Genomic DNA, 22,155 nt, shown 5'->3' with positions numbered 1-22,155 from the left:
GTGAAATGGGACTCATTTAGACTGTTATTAAGGTAGGTGTCTTTTTCCTGCTGAATATTTAATCATAAGTTTTGGCATATTAAAATTGGAATTATTTTTGAAATTGCACTTCACATTTTAAATACACTTTGGTTATTGGAAAAAATAGAAGCACTGCTGAAAGGATAGTGAAATTCCTAGAATTAAATGGGTTACAGGATCTGAGGCAACATGGTTTTACTAAAGATAAATCATGCCAAACAAATCTGATTGAATTTTTTAAAAAATCTTTATTAATTTTTCAAAGCTAAGAAAAGTGTAAAACAATATACATACATATAATAACAATTATAATAAGCACTAATAATCAATCAATGATAATACAGAAAAATAAAATCTCCTCCCCTTCCAACAAAAACAAACAAAAGAGATATCCCACCCCCCACCCTCCCCTGGATGTGTGTGCTAAAACAACAGTAAAATAAAATAAAATACAACTATAACGAAGCCATAAAAGATGTCAGTGGACCCCAAACTAACTTAAATATCTTATTGTGCCCCAGCATGTCAGCGTTCATCTTTTCATACTTATAACCTAGGCATATATTCACCCACCAAAAAGTAAAACTAAGGCTATTGCAGTTTTTCCAATTGCGAGTAATCATTTGCATTGCTATCCCTATCATAGTAAGGAAAAGCCTACATTTATATTGGTCCAATGGTGGTTTCCTATGCAATAGCATCCCACATATGACTACATCATATGTCAATGGAAGCGATGATTCAAGTATGGTATTAATCTGTTCCCATATTGACCTCCAAAAGTTGGGTATCAAAGGACAATAGAACAACAAATGATCCAGTGTCCTTATGTCTTGATGACAGTGCCAGCATCTATTAGACTTAGAACTATCTAACTTTTGTACTCTAACAGGGGTCCGAAAAGATCTGTGTAACAAAAAAAACCAAGTTTGTCTCATAGAAGCTGACACTGTACACCTCATCCTCCAAGTCCAAATCCGTGGCCATTGAGAAGCAGAAATCTGCTGCTTAATCTCAATGCTCCAAATGTCTCTCAGACAGTTTTTGATTTATTGTTCAAATATTCTGATATTAATTTATACCACTGGGCAACCTGATGTCCTAGGAATTCCATCTAGAAGCATAGGCCTGGAAAACTATACTGATCTTTAAAATTTCACCAATCAGGGAATCCCTTCTGAATGGCCTGCTTCAACTGCAACCTTTTATAAACTTGAGACTTTACTATGCCAAATGATTGTTGCAGTTGTGAAAAATCAAGCATTCTCCCATTTGATATCACGTCATCTAATGTACGTATACCTGCCTGCATCCAATGCTTCCAGATGATCTTAAACTCGCCAATTTGAATCTTGGAGTTCAACCATATAGATTGACACGTGGATTGTTGTATTGATATAGATGCTAGCTTGTCAAGGAATTTTAATGTTTTCCATATATCACAAAGAATACTATTGTCCTTATAAATCCTTGGCATCTTGATACTCAACATATGGCATAATTGCAATGGGGACATGAGTTGCCATTCTAAATAAAGCCAATCCGGCAGATGCTCCAAGACTTCAGGAAGGATCCAATACATACCCTGACGCTGAATAAATGCTTGATGATATGTATAAAAATTTGGAAAATTTACCCCACCTGCCGCAATTGGTTTTTGTAAAGATACTAAAGCAATTCTAGCAGTTTTACCCAGCCAAATAAAATTAGTAAGAATACCATTTAACTTTTTATAGAAGGACCCTTGAAAATAAACTGGCAGCATACTCATTTGGAAAACAAACTACAGGCAAAATCATCACCTTGACAGTTTGGACTCTCCCCCACCAAGAAAGATGTAATGGGTTCCAATGCGCACACATTTCTTTGACTTTCAGCAATAAAGATTTTTCATTTACTGTCATTGTGTCTTCCAAAGTTTTTTGAATCATAATACCCAAATATTTTATTCTCCTTCTTTCCAAAGGAAAGGGAAGGGATCAAATAATCCTTTTGCACAATGTGGGGCTAATAATCGAAAGAGAAAAACGTCCAAAAACCGGCCTAAGTCGGCACTTTGATGAACATTTCTCAAAAATGTCCAAGCGCCGATAATAAAACCGGGTTTTGGACGTATTTCTAAACGACCTAGGCCTTCATAGTGCCGCTGAACGACCAAAGGTAAACGGGGCATTTTGGGAGGCGTGTCGAGGGCGGGAGTTGGGCGGGAAATGGGCCGGCTTAGACTTAGTCGTACAGCATGTATAACCGAAAGTTTAACAACAGAGCCTAGACGGAACTTGGACGTTATGACTTAGACCATGTAAAACATAGTCTAAGTCACAAAAAACCACCTAAAATCACCAGATAAGCACTGAAAACACATAACACAGACCCCCACACACTATCCCAGTGATCACCAACCCCCCCATAAAAATTTTATTCACAGCTTTAAATTTCAGCCTCCAGACCATCACCACCTGACCGCCTGGCATAGGAAAGCCTAGTCGTCCAGCCCAGAGGCAGCTTAAGTCGTCTTGGGGGTGGGTTAGGGACCCATAGAGAGGAGGACCCATGTCCATAAGCCCCTGTAATCACTGCATTGATACTGAAACATGTGCACTGCCCTATATGCCCCAAAACCCTTTTTTACTGGCATATAAGTGGCTCCTGCAGCCATAAGGGCTATTGAGGTGGTAGATAAGTGGGTCTAGGGATTCTGGAGGTTGTTGGGGGCCTCATCATCACCTATAAGGGAGCTGTAGTGAGGAGAAGCAATGGCACCCTTTTTGTGAAGTTCAAGCAGTGCCCTGTAAGGTACCCCACTATTTAGGTGGCATGTCTGGGTGTGCAGTCCATCACTTTGCAGACCCCTCCCACATCCAACAGGGCTTGTTCTAGGCGTTTTGGACTTGGACGGAAGGTTGGACGGAAATGTGGTATAAAGATAGTGGCTTGGACAATCATATCAGCAGGACATATAATTAGACGATTTTCGAAAGTAAAAAAAAGTTGGACGTATCTTTCGAAAATGTGTCTTAGGCTCTTTTTAACTTTGGACGACTTGCGAGATGGACGTAAACGGACTTAGACGTCCCTCTCGATTATGTCCCTCTGCATGTTTAACAAGAATCTCCGATTTACTCCAATTTATTTTGTATCCAGAGAATTTACCAAGCCTATCTATCAATTCCAGTAAATGTAGAACGGTGGATTTGGGATTCCTCAAATGAAGCAAAATATCTGCATAAGCAGAGATCTTATATTCCCGACCTGCATAAGGAATCCCCTGTATCTCCTTTGTCTGCTGTATCGCCAACAAGGGTTCCAGAACAATGTCAAAAAGCAAAGAAGACAAGGGACACCCTTATCTAACTCCCCTCTTCAGACAAAAACATTCAGAAAATGTATTATTAAGCAAAAAAGAGGAAAGTTAAAATTGTGGCCATTATGGATGAAAAAGGTAACAAACATACTCAAATTGGAAATATTTTTAAAAATTTTTGGAATTTTATAAAGCTTTATATTCTTCTGAGCTTTATTCAGATAGAGAACTTGAAGGGTTAGAATTAGAGAATGACACGGTGGTTGTTACCTGCTGAAATGGTGACAAAGAAAAAAAAAGTCACCACCAGTACGGGGACAAGGTCATTCACTGCCCCGTACAATATACCTTTCAGGATAGAGCATTTCACTGCCTATGTACAATCCAAAATTTCCTTTTCCATTTATCGCTACATATTATCAAATGGTCAATAGCTAGGTATGCACCAAACGGGGTTTGTTGCTCAAAGACATTCTTCAAATAACACCAGGCTGGCTTTTCACATGTTAAATTTAACAAAAGTCATAGATGATCCAGCCTTCTCTGTATCCTTGGATGCAGAGAAGGCCTTTGATCGGGTGGAATGGACCTTTTTGTATCAAGCAATGGAATGGTTTGGTATCGGTACAGGATTTATACAAATGATTCAAACCTTGTATAGTTCCCCTTCTGCCAGATTATATATAAATAATACTTTTTTGGAACGTTTCTGTCTGGAGAGGGGAGTTAAACAAGGAGGTCTGTTATCTCCTTTGCTGTTTGATATTGTTTTGGAACCCTTGTTATTAGCTATACAACAGGCAAGGAGATCCAGGGTATTCCTTACGCGGGTCTTGGATACAAGGTCTCTGCTTATGCAGATGACATATTGCTTCATTTGAGGAATCCTGAAACAACCATTCCATATTTACTAGATTTGATTGAAAGATTTGGAAAAATTTTAGAATATAAAATAAATTGGAGTAAATCAGAGGTTCTTCCGCTTAATGTAGATTGTTTGATTCATTCCCCTTTCTTTGGAAGAAAGAGGGTATAAAGTATTTAGGAATTTGGATTTATAAAACGCTGGAAGAAAAGATGAAAGTAAATGAAAAATCCTTATTGAAAGGAACCCATTGCTGGAGTAGGTTTTAACAGAGATTTTGGCAGTTGGAACCTAAGCACAGTACCGGGTAGAGCTTTGGATTCTTGCCCAGAAATGGCTAAGAAGAAAAAATTAAAAAAATTAAATTGAATCAGGTTGGGCAGACTGGATGGACCATTCGGGTCGTTATCTGCCATCATCTACTATGTTACTATGTTACATTACATCTGTCTTGGTGGGGGAGAGTTCAGACGATTAAAATGATGATTTTTCCTGTGGTTTGTTACCAAATGGGTATGTTACCAGTGTTTTTTCAGGGGTCCTTTTACAAAAAATTAAATAGTATTCTTACAAAATTTATTTGGCTGGGGAAAGCAGCAAGAATTGCTTTAGTATCCTTATAAAAGCCAATTGTGAAGGTAAATTTTCATAGGTACCATCAAACCTATATAATGCGTCAGGGTATGTATTGGATCTTCCCCGAGCTCATGAAAAATCTTCCAGACTGGTTATGGTTGGAATGGCAACTCCTGTCTCCATTGAGATTATGTCATGTTTTGAGTATCAAGATGCCTAGGCTGTATAAGGACAATAGAATTTTAATAGACACTTGGAAGATATTAAAATTTATTAATAATGTAACAGATATTACAATTCATAAATCCACTTGTCAGTCCTTTTGGTTGAACCCCAAGATTCAAATTGGTGGGTTTAAGGTCATCTGGAAGTACTGGATGAAGGTGGGCATACGTACTTTAGATCAGTGTTTTTCAACCTTTTTACACCTATGGACCGGCAGAAATAAAATAATTATTCTGTGGACCGGCATCAGTCCGTGGACCGGCAGTTGAAGAACACAGGGCTAAGTCGTGGGCCAGACCCCGCCCATCTCTACCCAATCTCCACCCCAGACCCCGCCCCCATAATAGTACTAATTGCACCTTGCAAGTCCTGTGCCTCATCTGGAAACCTTCCCTCTGACGTTGCAACGTCAGAGAGAAGGCTTCCGGTTCAGGCGCAGGATGCCCGTAGGAGCCACTGCCCGTGGCTTTGTGCACTGAATCAGTTAGGAAGAGGGAGCTGGCTCAAAGATAACGCCGCATCGATCGCACCGTGGACTGGCGGTTGAAGAACACTGTTTTGGGCCTGATGCATGTGCTGGCCCTGTGGACCGGCAGGATATTTCTGTGGACCGGCACTGGTCCATGGACCGGTGGTTGAAGAACACTGCTTTAGATGATGTAGTATCAGACAGAAAGCTGCTTGAGTTTTCACGACAACAAGAATTTGATATTGCTAAATCTTAGTTATAGGTGGTTGCAGTTGAAGCAGGCCATTCAGGAGGGGTTCCCTTACTGGAAAAATCTTAAAAATCAGTATAGTTTGTCGTTCCTGTGCTTCCAGGCGGATTTCCTGGGTCACCAGGCTGCTCAGTGGTATAAATTAATATCTGGATTTTTAAATAAGAAACCAAAAATTGGTTTTCGTGACATTGGAGCATTGAGATAAAGCATCAAATTACTGTGTCTCAATGGCCACGAATCTGGACTTGGAGGATGAGATGTACGGTCGGCATCTATGAAACAAACATGGTTTTTCTTGTTACATAGAGTATGTTGGACTCCGGTTAAATTACAGAAATTAGAATAGTTCCAAGTCTAATAGATGCTGGCACTGCCATCTTGAACCTGCGACATTGGATCATTTATGATATTATTGTCAAGTTTCAAGTTTATTAGGATTTTATACACCGCCTATCAAGGTTATCTAAGCGGTTTTTACAATCAGGTACTCAAGCATTTTCCTTCAAGCATTGTCCCTTGATACTTCAATTTTGGAGATCTATTTGGGATCAGGTAAACAAAGTAATGGAAAATCCAGTGGCATTAACATATGACACTGCTATTTGGCACTTTGATGAGAGCTAAAAGCCAAATATCATCTCATAATAATAAACTATTTATTATGACAGGGGTTCCATACAGCTTATTTTAAGGAATTGGGATAGACTGAACTATACCTTTTGGTGGGAGTCTCTGTGTCACGTTTTTAAAATGGAACGTATTATGGCTATACAACAGGGACATTACAAAAAGTTTCTGAAGTTTTGGGAACCATTCACAAAATTTTGCAAAGAGTGATTATTGATTTTGCCCTTTGGTCATGCACATCCAGGGTGGGTTGGAAAATATTTTTTAATTCTTTAATTTGAGTGCAATTTTTTTTTTTTTTTTTAATTCATTTTCAAAATTACATAAAGTGTAAGTACATATTCAATCAGATAATCAATACAGATATCACTTACAATCTATCATTTGTTTATTACATAACTTCTTACCCCTCCCCCTCCCACCCCTCCCTACCACATAACCAATAATCATATAAATACACATCAATACCACAATCCCCACCCTACCCTTTTAAACTGATATATTTAAGGGAAACATTTCCAGTTACTCTGTACAATATCTTGTCAATGGTTTCCACACATCCTGAAACTTCTTAAAATATCCTCTTTGCAATGCAATGAATCTTTCCATTTTATAGATGTGACATAAAGAATTCCACCAAAAGGTGTAATTCAATCTCCTCCAATCCTTCCAATTATATGTAATTTGCTGAATGGCAACACTAGTCATTATAAGCAGTAATTTATTATTATTTGCAGAAATTTGACTTTTTGCTCTCATTTCCATACCAAATATCACAGTATCATAGGATAATGCCACTGGGTTATCTAATAAATTATTAATTTGGTCCCAAATTGATTTCCAAAAATTCATAATATATGGGCAATAAAACAATAAATGATCTAAAGTTCCTGCTTCCAAATGCCAATGCCAACATCTATTAGACAAAGAACTATCTAATTTTTGTAACTTAACGGGGTTCCATAACGCTCTATGTAACAGAAAGAACCAAGTTTGTCTCATAGATGCTGACACCGTACATTTCATCCTCCAAGACCAAATTCGTGGCCATTGAGATGCAGTAATTTCATGCTTAATCTCAATGCTCCAAATATCTCTTAAACCACTTTTTAATTTCTTTTTATTAAATCCGCCTAACACTTTGTACCACTGGGCGGCCTGGTGACCCAAGAAGTCTGTCTGAAAACAGAAATTCCAAACTGTGATGTTTATTGAGGTTTTTCCAATCAGGGAACCCCGCCTGAATGGCATGCTTCAGTTGCATCCATCTAAAGTTTTCTGATTTATTAAGACCAAATTTGTTTTGCAACTGTGAAAATTCAAGCATGGTATCATTAGAAATAACATCATCCAATATTCGTATTCCTGCTATCATCCAATGCTTCCAGACTAGTCTCTCCCCGCCAATTTGGATCTTGGAGTTAACCCATATAGACTGTTTTGTAGATTTATGAATTGGAATAGATGTTAAATTGCGTACATATCGCAATGTTTTCCATGTATCTACTAGTATGATATTATCTTTACTGTAACTAGGCATTTTGATACTGAGTACCTGGCATAAACGCAACGGAGACATGAGTTGCCATTCTACCCATAACCAGTCAGGGAGTGTTTCCATGAGTTCTGGGAGGACCCAATACATACCATGGCGCAAAATATAGGCTTGATGATACCTATAAAAATTTGGAAAATTTACCCCTCCCTCCGAAATTGGTCTTTGTAAGGATACCAGAGCCACTCTAGGAGTTTTATCCAGCCAAATAAATTTTAAAAGAATACTATTTAATTTTTTATAAAAGGACCCTTGAAAATAAACCGGCAACATTCCCATCTGATAGCAAATCACAGGTAAAATCATCATTTTAATAGTTTGGACTCTCTCCCACCATGAAAGATGTAAAGGATTCCATTGCTTACACATCTCCATAACCTTCTGTAATAACGATTTTTCATTTATTTTCACTGTTTCGTCCAATGTATTTTTAATCCAAATACCTAAATACTTTATTCCCTTCTCCTTCCAAAGAAAGGGGAAAGAAACAAACAATCCTTTTGTACAATGAACATTGAGTGGAAGAATTTCTGATTTATTCCAATTTATTTTATATCCTGAAAATTTTCCAAAATTCTCAATTATTTCAAGTAAGCAAAGAATGGTTTTCTCAGGATTTCTCAAATAGAGCAATATATCATCCGCATAAGCCGAGATCTTATATTCCCGATCTTTATGAGGAATACCCTGAATCCCCTCTGTTTGCTGAATGGCTAATAACAAGGGTTCCAAAACAATATCAAAAAGCAAAGGAGATAAGGGACAACCTTGTCTAACCTCCCTTTGCAACTTAAAACCTTCTGAAAAATTATTATTAATATATAATTTAGCAATGGGGGAGCTATACAATGCTTGAACCATTTGTATAAAACCTGAGCCAATACCAAACCACTCCATCGCTTGATACATAAAGGTCCATTCAACACGATCAAAAGCCTTTTCTGCATCAAGTGATACAGAAAAAACTGGATCTATTAAGGCTTTGGATAAATTCAACATATGTAATGCAAGCCTAGTGTTGTTAGAAGAATGTCTTTGAGCAACGAATCCTGTTTGGTGCATACCAATAATAAAAGGGAGAGCTTTAGCCAAAAGTATAGCCAAAATCTTAGCTAAAATGTTCCCATCAACATTAATTAACAAAATAGGCCTGTAATTTGACACCAGTGTGGGATCTTTATTTGGCTTTGGCAAAACTATAGTTAACGATTCAGCCATGGTACCCATAATACAACCTTTATTAAGTTGAGTCTGATATAAATTTAATAAATATGGCAACAGGGTAATTTGAAATGATTTATAAAACTCCACAGAATAACCATCTCCACCTGGAGTGGATCCAACTCTAAGGGACTTCAGTGCTGCTTGCAATTCGTTTAATGATATTGGCTTTTCTAAACTTTCTTTTACATGCTCAGGAATTTTCGGTCCTTTAATTAACTTTAAAAATCTCAAACCATCCTTTTCTTTATCTAAATAAGTCTCAGAAGAATATAAGTTTTTATAAAAATTTAAAAATAGTTTTAAAATCATTCCAGTTTGAGAATAAGAATTCCCCCTTTCATCTTTAATCATTACTATCTTTGTTTTCCGTTTTTTTGCTTTTAGATAATTTGCTAACATTCTTCCCGCCTTATTTGAATTTCCATAATACACTGCTTGTTGAGAAAATAAATATTTTCTAATCAACTTAGAGGAAATTTCATTATATTTCCCTTTCGCTTTCATGAGATCTTGTAATACAGAATGTTCCCATTTCTCAATTAATTTTGACTCTAGTATCTTTATTTCTTGTTCCAAATTATAAAATTGTTTTTTAATTTGTTTTTTAAGATATGCCGAAGAAGAAATAATTTGACCTCTCATAGTTGCCTTAAAAGCATCCCATAATGTTTCTATAGAGATATCTTTCGTATTATTAATTTGAAAATATTCATTTATTTTCACTTGCATTTCCTCAATAAATTGAGTGCAATTTTTGAATATGAGTTTGGTGGGTGATATATCTATTTGACATAGATTACAATTTGATTGATTTTAAGTGCTTTTGTAGTGTAATATGTTGCACTTATGTATGGCTTAAAAATGAATAAAGATATTAAAAAAAAAAAAATGTTCAATAGCTATAAAAAAAAAGCTAACAATGGCTACATTCCTAGATGTTATTGAAATTCTAGCCTTATCTAAAACACCTATAATTGTAGCTTCTAAATGAAATTATGCATCTCACCATATGAATTTGACCTCTGGGAAGAGAAAAAAATGAAGATGCATCCTGTTAATAATTCAAATATTTAAACATTATTCTATTGTTCTATTTTTCTTGATTGACTTCCCCCATACAGGAAGATACAAAAGGTTTATAATAAAATTCATATACCAAATGATTCCTAATTTTAAACAGGACCTACAAGAATCAGTTTTAGTCCTTAAATGATGAACTAATATTTATACCAAGGCATTTATAGAACATAAGTTATGCAATTTATCATATATCACAATTCTTTAAGGTGAAGGATAAAATTCACACACACACACACCGCTGTAGTCAGCAGGAGAGAATGTGAAAGAAAAAAAAATAGAACAAATTAGATAATAGCATATTAAATAATCACCCTGGCCAAGATCAATCAGGACAACCCCTCCTAAAAATGCATTTAAATAAAGTTAAAATTAGAAAGGCATATAACACATAACAGATACATTTAACATTATAGGTGTGTACATAATGTTGTCCCTACATAGGAATAAGGGTAGGGTATATTAACTAAATAATCAGCTATCTTGTTTCAGACATCAAACCATAATATTTTGCTCTATGAAGGAAAAATATGTACAGTACTCCCCTGATATTCGAGGGGGGGGGGGGTTCCGTTCCAGGAACCCCCGTGAATGTTGAAAAACCGTGAATACGTTTTTTAGCAGGGGAGATAGGAGAGGGCAGCTGAAAAGGCAGGAGATAGCAGCCGGAGTGCCAGCGAGTGAAGGAAATAACTCACGGTATGCTCCGACCGCCTCTTCCTGCATTAAAGTCGGGCCTCACCAATCAGGAGCAGCGTGTCAAAGCAGCTTCTGATAGGTGAGGTCCGACTTTAATGCAGGAAGAGGCAGTCGGAGCATACCCCGAGTGATTTCCTTCACTCGCCAGCGCTCTGGCTACTCTCTCCTGCCTCTACGGCTGCCCTCTCCTGTCCGGTCATTTGCGGGCGGAAAATACCGCAAATGACCGGGACCGTGAATCACCGACCGCAAATGACCGGGGGAGCACTGTACTCTGCAAATTCTGTTGTTTATACTTTGCTGTGTGTTACAGGTTACTGAAGGATCTCTATTATTCAGCTATAATATCAGTGTCTTTTAAAGCCCTAACTAAAAGTGTATCTAATATATATATTGGTTATGGGGGCCATATTAATTATGCCCCCCCCTTATATTCTGCATAATACAATTACCACCTCATAAGATGCCCTGAATAGAAATCTCGAAAACAAAAAAAAAGAGGATGTAATTAAACATATTCTCAACAACAGCTGCTTCTAAGGTCAGGTTACACTATCCAGCTCTGAACAAATGATGTCTATTATTATTATAAGTGCAATTAGCTGTATAACTACTGCTGCTCACTGGAAGTGATAAGGGAAAAGAATATAGGGGTAGAGTTGTTTTAAAGCCTTACCATGCATGCTTTTGCGATTGTCTTTCTTTTCATTCAGCTCCTCCATAGCGAGGTTGCAGGATCCCATGCAGCCCAAAGCACCAGTGTGCTGTTAGATGTTGAATCCACTTTGCAGAGTTTTATTGCCTGACTCTGCTACAAGCATGCAGTAATTTCATCTCACTACCTGCCAATTGCAATGAAAGTCTGGCATGAAGATATTGGAGGTAGATCCTAGGATTAATTTTTCCTTTAATTCCTGATTCTCCATAACTATAATTTGCATTGCAAAGTTCATCTGTCCCCAACCATTCCTGCCCCTAAACTTACATTTGTTGGCTTTATAGCTGCATATTACAAAAGCTATTTGCCTGTTTTTTCCAGCTCTTTTTATATATCTAAGAGAGCTGTCTGCAGCAAGAGATTGGGTAACAAATGAAGTTCCAGTACTGTATTTTGGTACAATTTGCACAGGAGCTATATTAGTCCTGGAAGAAACTGGATTCTTTGTAGGTGGTGTTATGCACAGTATTTTGATACCACATGGGCAGGAATTCAAATTTATAATGTGTCCCTGCTGGAAAGATAGTTAGGAAAAAGAAGACTGTATCTTGTTGCTGCTGCTTCATCCAACCCACTTCATGGCCCATCTTTTCCTCCCCCACCTCAGTTTGCTTTCTGGGCTTCCCTCTGTAAGTAGGAGAGCAACTCCTATCAGCAGCTGTCTTCTCTGATGTCCTGCTTCATTTCAATCTCACCTCTGAATTGGGCAGGGCACAGTGGTCAAACCATGAGACTGAATCTGGCAAGCAGAGGAAACAGCTACCGGTACACAGCATTGTCTTTCTGTCCACCAAAGGGATGCTCAAGGATTGAGTGAGAGGAGGGAGGGAGAGAGAGAGAGGCTAAGGGGGCCGGTGATCGGGCAGCAGAAGTAAGAACAGTGCTTTTCCTAACATATTTTCCAGCAGGGATAACTATTAAAATTGTGTCACTTCAAATGTTAGTAAGTGACCACTCCTTACCAACAGAGAGGAAGATGGTGATGGATTATTTTGTCTAGACTAAAAGGGGGTCTGGACAAATCCACCCTATTTCCCATTCTCTAGTGCTTTCTTCCTGCTCCCTCCCATCCCAGTCTTCTGCTCATAACCGCTTTCCCTCTCCTTGATCTTTGGTTCTTGATCCTTTCTTCATCCTCTAACCCAGTATTCTTTCTTGTAAGGGCCAGGAGCCATTAGTGGATCTTATTGACCCTAAGTGCAGCTTCATGACTTTTTTCAAAACACACCTTACCTCCCCTCTCTAGAAGCTTATAGCTATTCTCAGTAAGCTTGAGTTGCATAGTTCTTGAACTCCCATGTGATTCTTGCAAAACTGTGAGAACAATATGAGACTCTTGATTTTAATTGGCCCAAATTCATTGAGAGTCATACAATATTGAAAGAAAACAGAGAGGAATGGAATAAGGTATGTGGAGAGAGTGTTGGGGGGGGAGACAGTCTGGGGAAGTGAACTGGGGGAGCAGGAAAGTGTAAGATGGGAGCAGAGATTGTGAGGTAGTAAAATTTGTTCTAGTTATATGGGCAGCTCGCTAAATACACACTGTCTTCCTGCTCTAGCCTTGCAACCCATCAGCAGCAATGCTCTCAGTGTGCGTATATGCTGAGCTCACTGCTCAGCATGGCTGTTTCTGCCATGTTGCCGGACCCGGACTAGTCTCATCATGAAATTTCATTGGTTCTGCTGCGGCACAATGGACCAATCACAAATGACCTCAGAGTTCCTAAGATAATTTGTGATTGCCCTGTTGTGCTGTAGCAGAACCAATGAAATAAAAATCTGCAAACTCCGTTGCTCAGAATACCTGTCCAAAATAGCCCATTTGTGGAAAAAAATATCCCAAAAACCCGCCACCCACCCAAGCCGTTTATTTCCCGCTGTGGGACATAAAAAGTAGCCTAATTGGGCGGGAAAACCGCCATAAGACAATCTGAGTATCCAAGGCAGGCATGTCATTGGATGGGATTCTACCATACCTAGGAAAGCAGAGAGGTGGAGGGTGGGGATGGAGAGGAGAGGAGGATTATTGGAGAAGTTGGTTCCTTGAATAGGATGCCTACTACTTAATCCAGCAACTTCTAGGCTCTCACAGTTGTGCTTTGTTTTGTTTTTGCCAAAGTGGCCCTCACCTGGGGGATATTTTATTTATTTATTTAAAAATTTTCTATACCGCTCAAGAACTAAACAGTTTGCATGAGTTAAAATAAACAATAATTATGACAATCTTAAAATCAGGGGAGAACTATCTTTTCTTTTCCAAAAAACTGTTAAGTCATAAGAATGCGGTGACAAGGGGGGGGGGGGCAGATCCAAGATGGCTGCACGCTAGTTTTGGCCTCTCTTACTTCTCTCCTAGGTGCTGACTAGTACCGCTGCAGATATTGCCTCTTTTACGAAATGCCTCATACTAAGAGGAAAGGCGCTGTTAAACCTGTTTCCTCCCAGTTTAGCAGTCAACAGACCTTGGAGTGGTATTTGACCCAACTTTCAACCCATTTGTCAGGAGAAGGGGGTCCTGATAAAAGACGTAGACGATGGAGCATCTAGTCTTCTGGGACATGAAGAATCTCTGTCCCCTCCGGATTCCAGCATGCCACTGTGTCCGGCGTTAAAATGGGTTGCCCCGGTGGTGAATCCAGGGACAAAAGTCGCAGAGCTGGACTCAAGCTTGGAGGAAGGAACGCCCAAGGAAGTGAACACCGAGCAATCTGGAGCGGTGGCGGACTCTTCACCACCTATAACTTCTCCGGTGGTGATTCTAGAGATCATTTGGCAGGCCTTGCAAAGGATGGATGGTTTGCTGATTAAATCAACTCAAGAGGTTCTTAGGGCTCCTTTTACGAAGGTGCGCTAGCGGTTTTATCGCACGCACCAGATTAGCACGCATTATAGCGCGCGCTAGCCAAAAATCTACCACCTGCTCAAAAGGAGGTGGTAGTGGCTAGCGCGCGTGCTATTCCGATCGTTAAGCCCCTAATGCACCTTCGTAAAAGGAGCCCTTAATCTCTCAGAAAAAGTTGATCATCTTGCTAAAAATGCTGAGAAAATTCAACGAGATTCTACTGAACAAAATATACAGGTTAAATCTGAGATAAAAGATTTAAAAGAAGTAACAACTTTGATAAAAGACAAGAACTTTATACATCGAAAGTTAGAACAATTTGAGAACTTTAACAGGCGGCTCAATATTCAAATACTGAATTTCCCTAAATCATTAGCCATAAGCCCAGTTGAATACTTTACAAAATATCTGATTGAAATTCTTAAACTTCCTCAACAAGGTATTCCTCCTCTTAATAAGATATATTACATGCCAACTTCTGTTTCTAAGGCTACTGATGAAGGAAATATAGTGCAAGGAGAAAAAAACAACTGATTTAAAAGATTTATCTGCTATATTAGAAGATTCCCTCTATGAAGTAAAGGAAAGAGCAATATTACAAGTTTCCTTTGTATTTGAGCAGGACTTGAATTCTGTTATGAAACTTTACTTCCAAAATTCTCATTTGACTTTCTCTGGACGAAGGATTTGGATATGTCCGGACATATCAAAAATTATACAGGATCACAGAAAGGAATTTCTATCTATACGTGAAGAAGTTAAAAAGACTGGGGCTTCCTATTTATTAGCATACCCCTGTAAATGTTTAATCCGATAGCTGGGGATTAAGTATACCTTCTTTGTACCATCACAACTGAGAGCCTTTCTAGATCTTGAAAAGATCTCTAGTAATTAATAGAACTGGAATACATAGAATGTATGGGTTTGGTTAGTGTAGTCAGCTTTCTTATATAAAGGTTTTCTTTTTCTTCTTTTGAATCCTCTCCATGGGTTTATGCTTAATTGTGGTCTAAGAAAAGGAAAAAATATTTTGACCTCTGAATTTTTTCTTTGTGTAACCTAGTTTACTTATTTTCTGTATTGCTGTAACAAGTGTTTTACTTGTATGTTATTGCAAATTATATAAAAATAAAATAAAAATCACAGTAGGTGGAGGAGGAGCTTAACTAAGATGGCGTCTTGAACGAGCTTGCCAGAACGCCATCGAGTCTCTTTTCCCGGGACTTTCCTTCTGATCCCGGGTCACAACCGTATCCAACAGGCCCGATGGACGCTTTTGTCAAGCGAGGGCCTAAAGAAGATCCGGAAGAGAAGACCTCGATTCAGAGGGAGAGCATATCGGAGAGCTCTCTAACCTCTCTCGAGGCGGCTAGCCTCTCTCCAGAAGAGCGGAGAACGCCAGTGCGGCCACTCCCCCGACTAGTGCTTCAGAGCATGGGGAGCGAGGGGAGTTCAGCAGCAGCCTCTAAGGGCTGTGAAGAGGAGACCGAAGTACAGGCATTGCAGAGGATTACAGCTGCTTCAATAGTACAACTGCCACTGAGTGTTCCCTTGGAATTGGCATAAGGTACTCAGGGACCCATGTTGGACACTTTGTCCTCAATTATGGTGAAAGCTAAAGATTTGGGCTTTAAAATTGTAATAACTCCATTGCAGAAGCCCCCCCGTTATAGACTTAAATTCTATTTGGGAAGCTATTTCAACATTACAATTATCTCTGGGATCTCAATTGCAAGTGTTAGCTTCAAATTGCTCTGGAATGCTATCGGAGACAGCAGTACTGCAAAGTAGAGTGGATAAATTAGAGAATATAGTCATGGAACAAGGAAAAAAATTGGATTCTTTGGGAGCACAAAACCAGCTCCTGATGAGAGAAAATGGAAACATTAATTTTAAAATGGAAATACTAGAAAATATAACAAGAAAACAGAACTTAAGATTGATTAATTTTCCTAAGTCATCTACTATCTCAGCTTTGGACATGTTTAAAAGGTATCTTCTGGAGATTCTGAAGGTCCCACAAAATTCTTTTCCACCTATTACAAAGATTTATTATATTTCCTTGGGAAAGAAGAAAACTTTGGAAGAACAACAGGAACCAGCAATGGACTTACTGGACTTATTTATTAGAGTCATCAGGAATATAACAACTCACTGTAGCTATACTTTTTGTCCAGTTAGCACTAGACTCAGATAGAGATTGGCTTCTAAAGATGTTCTTTAAACAAAGATGTACTCTTTTTCAATCAAAAAATTTTAATGTACCCAGACATATCTAGAACAACACAAAAAAAGAGAAAACAGTTTTTGCTTTTGAGACCCCAGGTCTTAAAACTAGGAGCTACTTTTGTATCCTTGTAAATGTTTGGTTAATTATAATGGAGCTAGGTATATTTTCTTTGACTTATCACAATTATCTAGATTTATTGTTGAGAAAGGTGTGGTAACAGCAAGTACCCCTACCAATAGACAAGAATAAACTCGTAATTAATTTTAGGCCCACTTCAGGATGTCCACTAGGTTTCCTATGGATTTATCCTAATGTTTCTCCAATTTATTTCTACATCTCCTTCAATTATTGTGGACTAACAAGCAGTTAGATTTTTATACTATATATTTTTCCTACTTATATTTCCATGGAAACTGTTGATTTCATGATTTCTGTTATTATAGAACTATATGAAACTTAATAAATAATTATTGACTCCAAAAATAAAATAAAAAAGAATGCGGTGACAAACAATCTTGAATTGAAACCAATCACTACATTGTCGCAACTGACCCACCAAAGCATTCGATGACTTTGTATTGTGACCATTTCACTGTCCGTGAGCACCTCTTGTTGTACACCGCCTCGAACTATCATGACTTTGGCATATAAAAAATAAAATTAATATTATTATTATTCCACATCTTAAAACCAGCTATGCTGAATGTCATTACTCTGTGTTTGCATAGTAACCTTGCTTCCTTAAGGTCAATAAATTTTATTTTCAGATCATAAAGATCTGCATGGTTTATAGTTTGCAATGACTTGTAGAAAATACCATGGTGTTTGATGGTAAACAGTTTGATGGATCACAGAAATAACCTTGTGTTGTACTCAAAATAAAATTGGTAACCAGTGTAATTTATTCAAAATTGGTGACATCCTAGCTACACCCAAAATTAACCTAGCCACAGCATTTTGTATCAATTGTAACACTCTTCCTCTTGTCTTAGAAATTCCAAGATAGAGTGTGTTGCAATAGTCCAACCCGCAATGCCACCAATCTTATTTCTATTTCTTTCCTCCCCCTGCTCTCTGCCCTTCTCTTGTGCTTTATGGAATGCCCACTCCATTCCCAACAAGCTTGCCTATATACATGACCTTTTCATCTTTTGATCTCTCCATTTGCTTGCATTAACAGAGACCTGGATTTGTCTGCTGACTGTACTGCCTTGTGTCATGAAGGCTACCTTTTCTCCCACACGCCTCACCTGGTTGGTCAAGGAAGAGGTGGAGTACTATTCTCACCCTCTTGCAGATTTCAACCCCTTCTCCCACCACCATCTGAATGCTCTTCCTCCTTTGAAGTCCATTCCATCCGTCGTTTTGCTCCCTTAACTCTCCAAGTAGCAGTCATCTACTGAACCCCCAATATGTCCCACTCTTCCTTCCTCACCAACTTTGACAACTGGCTCTCCTCCTTCCTCAAGTCCTCGTCCCCTTCTCTCATCCTCAATGACTTCATGTCAATGACCCCTCCAACTCCTTTACCTCTAGGTTCCTTGCCCTAACATGCTCATACAATCTCTGTTCACACTCTCCAAGGTAGGGGATAGATTCTGTACAAATGTAAGGAAGTTCTTCTTCACCCAGAGAGTGGTGGAGAGCTGGAATGCTCTTTGAAGGGACACGTATCATGTACCTTGGTAGTTTTCCTTAGGCTATGTTTTGAAGCTGTAAAACCAGACCCTGTTTGTTTTTCCTTCTCTGAAATAGTACAAGGACATTTATGTTTGAAAAGATGTGTTCTTATTTTGTTGTGAAGTGTTTTCAATTGTTTTTATAAGCCGTATTTGCAAACAGCTTTAGATAAGAAAAAGGCAGCTCTGCTGACCACAGCACTCTTTGGACTTCAGTCTTCATGTGACCTGTGTCCATATATGGTTTGTGTTTACGTCACATGCTGACAACACTGATTCATGTAGAATGATATAAAAGAGATGTAAAGCTGACAATAAAGCGGACATGTTTTGGAAGATGATTTCTTGCCTCTACAATATGTCCCCATATGCATCTGACTTCCAAATGACAGAGAGAAAGTATGGGGCAGGAATTGGGACCTAATACTTTTCAGTTGGGGGCACGTCCGGGATGGGCAGATGATATCACCGATATTTTGTGAGTATTTCTGAATTTTTTCTGTTCTTTAATACTCACTGGTATTGGTGACCTGTTCCCACCCTTTATTTTAAGTTCAATCTTTGGGTTCTATTACAGAGTTTTTTTGGGAAAAATCTCGGGGTACTTTCGGTAAGCGCCCCTCGTGAATATAAGCAGCTGCCATTCTTTCGGGAAGAATGAAATTATTTATAGAACCCCCCTACCCACTCTGTCATTTGTGAGGTTAAAAATTTTATAGAGTATAAGATTTTATTGTCTCTTATTACTGTACCTCGCTTATAAGGTAAGATAAGCAAATATTTTTGCATTGTTATATTGTTTTTGTAATGAGTCATAAAGGCACTTAGGATTCTCTCCCTCCTAGACAGATGAGACTTGTAAGGCTTATGTTGCCTGTGTGTGTGTGTGTGACATCCTTCCTTCAGCTCACATCTCTCTGTGTCACTAATCCTTTCCCGTATACGTTTGCACTGTTTATATGTTTAACACTGAGGTAGGACATGCTGTTATGTGGAATGAATTGCAAGCGCTGTTTGAATCAGTCTAAGATCTTTCCCTCGTAGTTTGCTTTTGAACATACAATAGTTTGACTCTGACTCATATTTTTAGTTCCTTCTTAGGCTGCTACCCTTTGCTTTGAAGGAAACTTCTGCCGTTTCTTGTGCTGTGTTTCTGTGTCTTTTGATAGCCCACCCTATGATTTCTGTTGCTCCAGTGATCTGTTCTGTCCTGGCAAAATTTTGTTTTGTTTTTAGAAGATTAGCCAGTTGTGAATTTTCTCTGTGCTTATTTGGATATCTAGTTAAGAAATGCGATTCTGGTTTTCTCTTTCTGACTGAAAGCCATATTTTTCTATTTTGACAGTTTGAATTATATAATGCACAAATGCACTTTGACTGCCATACTAGTTCTTGTTCTTTGCTTTCATTATCAGGGTCCGTGCATGAATGCTTTTGCCCCTTCCCCCAGACTTCTCAGTTTGGGCTTCCACTGATAATGTTGTATTTCATGTACCCCCTATAGTGTTTCTTTGAAGTTACTCATTCTTGTTTTTATCAAGCAATACGGTGATGATTCCACTGCTTGTCACTTTTCTTTCCTCCGGCATTATCAAAACCACCATCAATCCTGTTGTCAAAGCTGATGGCATCCCCCGCTTCGTCCTAGACTTTAGGGCTGTTAATGTTTTGGTAATTCTCATTGCACCCATTGTCCAGATGTTCCTTCCTCTCCTCCATTCCACCGGCAGCCAATGTTTTTTTTTCTGTCATTGTCCTAAAGAAAGTTTTTTTTTGGTCCCCGTTGGTGAGGTTTTTCAGCCCCTTTTTGCCTTTACCTTTAAGCAACAGTATACCTGGTGTGAAATGCCCCAGGGCTATGTTGACCCCCTTGAGGTGTTCTTCATTGTCCTCCGGGCTATTCTACAGTCATGCACTGCCCCTCATGGTTCTGTCTTCATTCTGTACCTCTTTTTGTGTTCCATAATTCAGGAGACCTGTCAGGCTGATAGTTTGCACCTTTTACAATGGTTGTCTGTGTGTGGTCACAAGGTGTCATGAAATAAACTGCACTGGTGTAAATCTGAAGTGAAATACCTGGGTTTTGTCCTGTCTCATGGTCAGAGGAAAATCTGCACTTTCCACATTGCTGCTGTTCTGGGTCTGTCCCGCCCAGCTACCAAGAAAGACATGCTTACTTTTCTTGATATGATTGGTCACTGCTGCCAATGGATCTCTGCTTGTTCCTTCTATGACCAGATTCTGAGACAGACCCTGGTTTCTGAAATGACTGCTCTTATCAGATGGACTCATGAAATGTTGGACATTTGAGATGTGCTTTGGTTTCTAGCCCAGGTCTGGGTCTTCCTGCTTATGCCCATATGTTTTATCTCTTTGTTTGGGACCATTGTAACACCATGAAGGGAGAACATGGCGGTAAGTTACGCTCTGTTGCCTTTTTTTTCTATAGTCACTCCTGTTCAAGTTCATGGCATGCTTGCCTGCTTGAAAGCCCTGGCTGCATGTGCTATGGTAGTAGAGATGGTTACTCCTCTTACCCTTGGTCACCCCACTACCCTTCACACTTTTCATGATGTCCAAGCCCTTCTTTTAAATAGGCTCCTGGGTCTCAAGGGTGAATAGGATTCTCTTCCTCTCTTTTTTCACAGCTTTAGTCCTTTGTTACCCCCCTCTGAACTTGATGCCTGGCGTTTGGCGGGTGCCCAAAGCCGCCCTTTTGGATGGACTTTGGTGCAAAGAGGGGAAACCCTGGATACCAGCTGCTAGCTCTCCCTTATTCATTGCCCAATATCATGGTATTGGTTATTGTAGTGCTCGCTCGACATTTTAACTTCTTGCTAGTGATATTTTCATTCCTGACCTTTTGCTCCTTGATACAGATATATATATAGCTCGATAATTACAGCTGGCATGTTTGTGAATTGAAAACAAATTGGAAAACACAATTCCTTTCTAGTGTTTTAGCTGAAATTAGGATGTTGCTAATTTAAATGTTTTTTCTTTTTCTTAGCAGTAGTTTGGATATATACATAGCCATCCCAGATCAGTTTTGGCACAGATATTTCTAATGTTTTCCAAGGGTCCTCTTTATCACTGCAGAGATAGAGACGCTCCAAAGAGACATTAGCTTTATGCCTTTTTCCAAAAAATGAGATGGTTATGATATACATTATTGTTTATCTTTGTTTTGGTTTTTTATATCAATGTGTTTATTTGCAGAGTTAAATTCAGCCCTGCACACTTGACAGATGGAATAATAGCTTCACGTCTAAAACTTTATGTTTTGTCTGTGTCATGTCTATTTGTTTTAGTTTAGTGGGTACCCCAGGATACATCACATTGGCCATTTCTAGAGCTCTTTTTCCACTTCTTACTAGTCTAACTGCGCAATGTTCTTTTACTTATAGCTTTCATATTCTGAATATAGTTTAGTTAGGGGTTATATGTTTAAGAAAAAGTTTAACTTTATACAGCGTTTATTTTGTGATGTTCCTTACATATGATCCATTCAGTATATATTTCTGAATACATTCAGTACATCAGTATGGTCTCTCTGAAGTGCATAATAGTTATATGCAGCACGCAAAAACATATCTTTTTGGATTGTTCAATTAAGAACCTTAAGTAACTGAGTATTGTTTCTCTTTTGCCATAGCTATACCAAATAAATGTATTGGTATCTCACATGTTGCCACATTCAGTACAGGCAACATGGTTTCTCTCTTGTTTTCTATCTCTTATTTGGATCACATTGGAGTACCGCTGCTGAATGATATTTGGACTCTTTTCCT

At 38.6% G+C, this 22,155-nt stretch overlaps 1 protein-coding gene across 2 annotated transcripts in view; it reads right to left on the bottom strand.

The window, feature by feature from the left end:
* The window catches only part of METTL21C (methyltransferase like 21C), a 69,808-nt gene extending 57,815 nt beyond the window's left edge, over nucleotides 1–11,993 (bottom strand). Inside the window, exons 1-2 of one of the 2 annotated variants that reach the window (XM_033950332.1) lie at nucleotides 11,881–11,993; nucleotides 11,572–11,737 (exon numbers count right to left, since the gene is read on the bottom strand). In XM_033950332.1, coding sequence (XP_033806223.1) covers nucleotides 11,572–11,638 — 67 coding nt within the window. In that variant the 5' untranslated portion in view covers nucleotides 11,639–11,737; nucleotides 11,881–11,993. Of the gene's footprint in view, nucleotides 1–11,571 lie in introns of both variants that reach the window. The other variant, XM_033950334.1, reaches the window with a different exon arrangement.
* Between the last annotated feature and the right edge of the window lie 10,162 nt (nucleotides 11,994–22,155).

The sequence above is a fragment of the Geotrypetes seraphini genome, chromosome 6, assembly GCF_902459505.1.
Source record: "Geotrypetes seraphini chromosome 6, aGeoSer1.1, whole genome shotgun sequence".
NCBI classification, from domain to species: Eukaryota; Metazoa; Chordata; class Amphibia; order Gymnophiona; family Dermophiidae; genus Geotrypetes; species Geotrypetes seraphini.
This window is presented reverse-complemented; position numbering and strand designations above follow the sequence as displayed.